Source organism: Coffea eugenioides, chromosome 6 (genome assembly GCF_003713205.1).
Source record: "Coffea eugenioides isolate CCC68of chromosome 6, Ceug_1.0, whole genome shotgun sequence".
NCBI classification, from domain to species: domain Eukaryota; kingdom Viridiplantae; phylum Streptophyta; class Magnoliopsida; order Gentianales; family Rubiaceae; genus Coffea; species Coffea eugenioides.
In genome coordinates, this window is record NC_040040.1 from 30,166,133 (window position 1) to 30,173,190 (window position 7,058).

The following is a 7,058-nucleotide window of genomic DNA, read 5'->3' on the forward strand; positions in this document are numbered from 1 at the left end:
CTCAGCTTTGTCTAGATGTTCCTCGATTGTTTACAGCATCAGCAGCCCAGCATTTGCAGCAGGGATTATAGTATTATAACAAGGTACCATTGGAAGTGGCGGCATCTTGTAGCCATAGTGTGTGCTTCAAACACAGAGAGTTTCCAGCTAGAGTGATAAGATATATTATACCATCACTCTGCCATGCTAAGCCATTTACTTCATTGTGATGGTAGTTCACTAGTCATGCATCTAAGAAAAGGCTCCAAGCATTGATTGAATCTTTCACTTTGCCCATCTGTTAGGGAATGAAAACCAAACTGTAGTGCGATTCTGTTCCGTGCAACCTCATAATTAGCCAAAACAAACATAGATATCAGGTTTTATGAACAATTTCCCGGAAACATTGCAAAATTGCCTCAAAACTTTTGTACCTTTGGTTTTGAATCCTAGAACTAAGAACAAAAGATGACAAAAAATTGTCCTAAACCTGTACGAGTCTCCTTTCAGAAGCTCAAAAATTGCCGAAAAACACACATCAGACTTCAATCAACCTAGAAGCAGGCATGGAATGTAAAAAACTATGACAGCAGACAAAATAGCAACAGTATGTTTAATAACACGGAAGAACATGATTTGAGAGTATGATCCTTCGTGCTGCATTGTAAACGCAAATTCAAAGAATAAATAATGGTAGCTACAACACAAGAAGCTGTAAAATACAGGGTAAAACATGTAAATTTTTGTAATTTGCACCGTGCAGAACTCTTTAAAAGCTAGTAAATTCTCTCTGCTGTGGAGACTGGGCGGAGGAAAATAATGATGACTGTTATGTTATCTTTGCTGCCTCGTTCAGCAGCTTCAGTAGCCAATCTTTTTGAGCACATTCCAGGTTCTTTAACAGTATCCTTGATTATGCTTATTACATCTGCTTCGTTCATAACATCCCAAAGCCCATCACTGGCCATTACCTGACAATCAAACAAGTCACTTGCAGCCAAACAAAAATAATAATAATAAAAAAAAAGAGGTAGAGATAGAGAAAGAAGAAGTCTTAACAAAACACGCAATGATTGACATTTAAGTGATTACCGTGAATGAATCATACTCCATGATTCACTTGTATGGACTAGTGACATACAACTTATACATGCCAAATACATGATTTAATAATTTCAAGCACAAACTCAAATGACACTATAGAATTAAGCTAGCATCAAGACACGTATTATTTAAACAGCATATATCAGGATTATGAACTTTAAATCCTCTTTATCCATCCAGAATTCTATTCAATCCTCAATTCTATTTCACCAAGCCTTCAGAAGAGTAATTGCTGCTCTCTGGGGATTAAAGATGAAAGAGAGGCTATTCTGTACAATATCCAGTGGGAATTGCCAAAAGCTGTATTGCTGGCAAGATAATTGGGCATTGCATATATACTGACTAGTTTGAAAATCAGAGATTGCCAGCCCATTTTGGAGGAAGTACTTGCCAGGACTAAAAGCTGGGCCCATAAGAGACTAGGAGGGCCGCAACTCATCAAATTAGTGCTGCCCACAACCACACTCGAGAGGATTAGAAGCTAGTTTATGACCTGGGACAGAGGAATCATCCTCTGCAGACTAAAGTATGACGCCATCAGAATGGGGTTCCAGGCCTTCACCAGAATCTGTACCAGGAATAGAAGTCTCTGAACCATGTGAGGATTTTGTTTTTCTGGAGGAGGAATATCTTTAGATTCTATAATCCATTAGCAAGGAAAAAAGCTTCCAGTTTAAAGTTTAGGTTGGAAATGTTCTCACCTCTAATTTCATAATTGGCACTTATGAGGCTCAATTCTACAATATTTCCTAAGAAGATGGCTGGATACTTCACTGGCAAAAACACAAGCAATGCTTTCTTCTATTATTCAAGAAATTAATTGGTAGTGTCCTGAAGGGAGGAGGGTAACTCATGAAGTCAGATAATTGATTAAAATTACTAGTTATTGGTCTCATTTACTCTTAAACTTCAATTTCAGGATTCTTTGAAATGGTCTTTAGCTAAACCTGGCATAATTTCTACACTTGTTTCTTAGTTTATATTCAGATAATTGGTAAAAATTACCGGCCACCTTTACTCCCAATCCACAAATTCAGGATTCTTTACAATGGTCTTTAGCTATATCTGGCATGATTTTTTACAATTGTTCCTTGGTTTGTCTTCAAGTTGTGGCTGGCTTATAGAAGTTTACCTGGACTGGACAAGCTGGAACAATGGGGTATCAACTTGCTAGTACAGTTTCTCATTTTAATCAGGCTGAGAAATCCATTAATCCTCTCTATTTAACAGTAATAACACAGCTACCTGCAAGAAACTTATCACTATCCTATGATCAGAACAGCTCAGTAATGGCATACTGAGTTTGGTTGGCTCCTTCAGCTTTCCTCAGAACTCCTTTCTGTGTAAGGTTCTCAAACTTGCTACAGCTGCCACTAAATACCGTGAATGAATTGTCACAATCAGGAGATAACTACTTTAGCTGCTCCTCTAATGGCTAATAGAACAAGAACTGATATTCAGTGTCTAGTAGCTAGCTGAAAATCTATTAAACCAAGATAAATTGGGATTTCTCCATGCAAGTGGAGATTGTTGAGCATAGGATTTCGTTTGAATTTATCAAATGAAAAAAATCTTCCATAGGCAGGCTACACAGCCTCCATTTTACCTATTATTGCAGATACTCTATATAATTTAAGAGGTTTCCCCCTCTTCGAAAATTCTTGGCTAATCAACAGTAGTAGTTTGTATTTTTTTTTTTTTTAAAGTGAAAACACCAAGGTGTCAATTTCTAACAGCAGTTTTACTCCGACGTCAATCTAATTTTGTCTAATAAAAAATACTTTGTTATTCTGGATTAAGTGCTAACACTTGGGTAAAACTAAATGGACTTCAATACTAAGTAAAAGCAAATCTATGCCACTTCAAGGTACAAAGACACCTGAATTGAGATGATTGCTATAAAGCTTTCCTTCCTTTCCTTTTCTCCTTTTTGGTAAAAAGGAGCAGAAGGGGGATTTCCACCACAGAACATGCAAAACCGTTTACCATGAAGTTCTTGAAGTTATTTACAGCTGCAATATAGCAGTAGTATAACTATGCTAGCTGCATCTTCATTAGAAACAATTCCAAACAACAAAACAGAGAAAGATTCAAATAGTCACAGTTTGCAAAATTTGGCCTTGAATTTTGAAGAAATAACAGTAATGACTCATCAAGAAATGCCAAAATTAGAAATTAGGAAGCATTAATATCGTTAATCCTCTGCTGAATCCAAATTCTAAAGGTCATCAAGTTACCAAAACTCAATTTCTTACAATGTATTCATCTGCTGCAGAGAGTATGGTTTCAGTTATCTCAGGTTCAGCTGTTACAGCAGGCTTCAGATCATCATCTCCAATAGACCGTGTAACCTGTTGAGGGAAAACGTTTGATCAGTCAGTTGAAAAACCACATAATTCTTTCAATATGCAAAAGTTAATCACAAAATTGCCTTTCTTGATATTTGTAAACATCAACTGCTTTTCTTCTTTAGACGTCTGAAAATGGAGTTGTTTTGCAAGATAGAAATTGCATGAAAATTGTTCGATTTGTTCAATGGTGAAGCATTTTTGGGATGCATTGAAAGGAGATGTTTACCTTATCCTCGCCACATAAGGGTATGTATCTTGTTATGCTTTTCAAATGGTGAAAACATAAGAGAACCCATAAGGATAAAGAACTGCATCAACATCACCATATAGTCGCTTAATTCATCAAAAACTCAAATGATAACTACCTCTAATAAGAATTTTCCTTTCAACAAAAAGTCCTATAAAATTCAAGTTAATTCAAATTTATGATTCTTGTTCCAACTGGAAAACAAACTAAAATTGTGATATTTATATGGATTGAAGGAAATTGAAAAGGAACAAGACTAAGTTCACTGATACGACCATTTACAAAATGTCCTCAGGATTTTGGAAACTTTCTTGAGATTCCTGATGCAATTATTGCCTTAGCTCTGTGATGCCTAAAGGTTTCTAAGACAATTTCCAAGACTCCTCCTCGTCTTATTCTAGCACCATTTTTTGCTGCAGCTCTTTGCCTCTTTTTGCTTGCAGCCCCTGATTGTTTCTTAATTGGTATTTTGTGCCCTACCAAATTTCCTACCTACATAGTCAACTTTGGGTGCTACAGCAATATCATTATTTTCTCCTTTTTGTTGTGAAAGTGACACTTGTATATTGCAATATGGATGGGAAAAAAATAGGAAAAAGTACATTGGAGAGACCAACACTCACTATTATTAATAAGCCAAAAAGATACAAAAAAACAGTGTTAAAAAGCAAAAGATTGGAGAAACCTGGAGAGCAGCTTGACCAACCCTCCATGTATCAATTTGCCATTTGACTTGGCCACCAGCACTAATGACACGTTCTCTCTCTTCAGAGCAACTTGCAACATGATCCTACTATATTAACGTCACTTAATTGGTAAACCTGAAACTTTGTGCAACAAGACACCACCAAGACAAGGATACAAGGTCTCTCACTTATTAGAAAGTCAAGTCCCAACTCACCCTGCTTAAAGAATATGGATGACCAGAGCGGCACAACATGGTTCTGCAGTCACCAGCATTAGCAACAAAAAGCCTGTTTTTTACAATAAGAGCAGTGACTGCAGTACAACCAGGATGCCAGTCTTTCTTAATAACTCCCTTGGATTTGCGACGAGAATCTAGTTCTTCCCTGAATGCAGAGTCTGTCTTGACGAATGCTTCGTAAAGGGCATCAGATGGGCTTATCAACAAAACAGAAAATAAGACAGATTTTTTCTGGTAACAATCAGGATATACATAAAATATACAGTCAAATAGGGCAAGAAAAACCTGCTCATGGAAGCTAAAGTTTGCAGAAATCCAGGTAGTGCTCCAGCTGAAAACTCTGCAGCTGCTGCACCTGCATGTGCTTCAGTTGATTAACTAGTATTCTTGAGCTTATAGTCCCTCAAAATATTACAAGAACTTTTAAATATTATTGCCACAAACACCTTAACACTTGTGAGAACAATCTCCAATATCAACTCATGATTGGTAAATGGATATGGGCTCAAAGCAAAACTACCTTCCACTTTTCTGACTAAGAGATAGGCTAACTAGTCTGTGAATGCACAAAAACTGTATGTAGAAATTGCACTTCTGTTGCATCTAGTTGTTGGAATTTATTTACTGGTGGAGAGCTACCAACCCTCTGAATACATCTTTCCCCATCTACTCTTTGCCATGAAAGGTAAGTCTTCTAGAGAAAAACAAAAAAGGCTCCAAGTAGATACAAGAAATTTAAAGTTTGTCTTTGAGGATGCACAGTTAAATACGTTTTCTACATAAGCAACACAAGATTGGTTTCTAGAAAGTAATTTTATGGAGCACATCTTTCAAACCTCTTCGCATTCCTCTTAATGAATAAAAGGACAAATTAGCTAACAGATTTTATTCAATGATGTCCACTAAGTATCTGACTTAAGAACTGTGATAACTAACAGATCACTTCTTCAGCATAATGGCCTTTTAACTAGCAGAAAAGAAACGATTGCAAACTAGCTAGGAACAACAGATGAAGGGAAGAGAGCAATTCAGAGTTTTCAGGTTCATTCTAGAGCTTGATAGCCATTAATTAAGAGCATGAAAGAAAATATTGCAAAATAGATACGATAAACAGATAAAGACAGGAGAGCAACAGAAAGTTCTTAGGCACATAAAATGACGGAAATAGCTGTCCTCTACTTTTTTTTCTTTTTTGTTTTATTTACTCTAATCTTTCTTCCCCAACAAGAAAGTTAATCTTCAGTCCCATAACATGAATAAACTTTGGCAAACACTCAAACCAGATACTACTAACCATTCAAACAAAGAGAAGAATGAAAGTAAGCATAGTACTGAAGCAACTTAATCCATCTTCCAGTTCCCATCCAAAAACAGAAATCAGTAAAGCCTATGGTTTCTAGAAGGGTATCAAAGGCACGTCATCAGAATTAGAAAGTAGGTACATACCACGATGGCCGTCAAAAATTCCAAAGGCATGAATATCCTTTTCATCACACAAATGAGGCATAAGAAAGTGCCTATCCTCCATAGTTTCCCTTCTTCCACACGTTGCAAAGGAACCCCAAGATACTACTGGAGAATAAGCAAAAGAATCAGCAGATGAATCAACCGAGACTCTGAAAAAGGACTCTGGCATAATAGATGCTTCTTTTGAAGAATATTTTCCTTGCGTGAACCAGTTTATGCTCTCATGAAAACTTCTAGAATTTGTAACATTTGAATGCTCTGGGGTTACAGAAGGTTGAATTACGGCCATTTCCTCTCTATTATTGCTGTTTTCAAGAATTGCATCCAGTTCCACAACTATATCATCAAAAGAAGGCCTACTTTCAGGATCTGCATCCCAGCATCTCTCAATTAAAGACAACACACTTGCTGATGCACCCAATTTACTACTAGCAAGTACAGGTCGCAATCCTTCAGATACAACAGCTGCTGTAAGTTTTTGCTCAGTATAGTTCATTTCTAGCACAGTGTGGGCCTATAAAGCAAAGTTGCCTAAGATCACTTAGTTAACAGAACAAGTAGACTTATAAAGTTAGCAATATAGAGCTACTTAATTTTGCATAGAACAGAAAAGCACTTGAAAGACAAATAAATAAATTCCTTGCTCTTTCCTTCTTTTCTTTGAAGGAGAGAAGGGTTAAAAGTATCACCACGACATTGAAAAGAACTCTTTAAGCAGAAGTTTGACAGACAACAGGACATTGGAGGACCATATCGTTAAGAGACATCCTGCTTAAATTGCAAATAAACTGCTAAACTACATAAGGCTTTGATAGGTACACTTAAGCCATAAAGCCCAAGGAAAGGGGGAGGGGTGGGACAAATCCTCTCTCAACATGGCACCCACCCTGTGATACATCTCGAAACGAAATCTCATCAGCTGATTCAAAAACTAAGAACATTGAATATCATTATCTGAGATACAGGCTTCATTCTTTAACCTTCT

General features: G+C 36.8%; 1 protein-coding gene across 2 annotated transcripts; it reads right to left on the reverse strand.

Annotated features, from left to right (window-relative positions):
- Nucleotides 1-548: 548 nt before the first annotated feature.
- LOC113773089 (protein kinase and PP2C-like domain-containing protein) lies at nucleotides 549-6,583 on the reverse strand. Of its 2 annotated transcripts, XM_027317623.1 has the most exons (7): nucleotides 6,434-6,583; nucleotides 6,053-6,178; nucleotides 4,892-4,961; nucleotides 4,583-4,802; nucleotides 4,367-4,471; nucleotides 3,339-3,434; nucleotides 549-950 (listed from the first exon to the last, which is right to left on the reverse strand). In XM_027317623.1, exons 1-7 carry the CDS (start codon nucleotides 6,567-6,569, stop codon nucleotides 756-758), a joined length of 948 nt encoding a protein of 315 aa, XP_027173424.1. In that variant the 5' UTR covers nucleotides 6,570-6,583; the 3' UTR covers nucleotides 549-755. The 2 variants fall into 2 exon arrangements, with proteins under 2 accessions (XP_027173424.1, XP_027173423.1); XM_027317622.1 differs by having other exon boundaries at nucleotides 6,053-6,583.
- Nucleotides 6,584-7,058: the final 475 nt, after the last annotated feature.

Bases quoted from the DNA above. Each gene is read 5' to 3' on its own strand.
- LOC113773089 (XM_027317622.1), bottom strand. From the start codon at position 6,569: ATGAACTATACTGAGCAAAAACTTACAGCAGCTGTTGTATCTGAAGGA. The intron at 4,472-4,582 runs GTGAGTTGGGAC...TTAATATAGTAG, and splicing joins ATCCATATTCTTTAAGCAGG to GATCATGTTGCAAGTTGCTC. The intron at 951-3,338 runs GTAAGAAATTGA...TTTGATTGTCAG, and splicing joins CTGCAGCAGATGAATACATT to GTAATGGCCAGTGATGGGCT.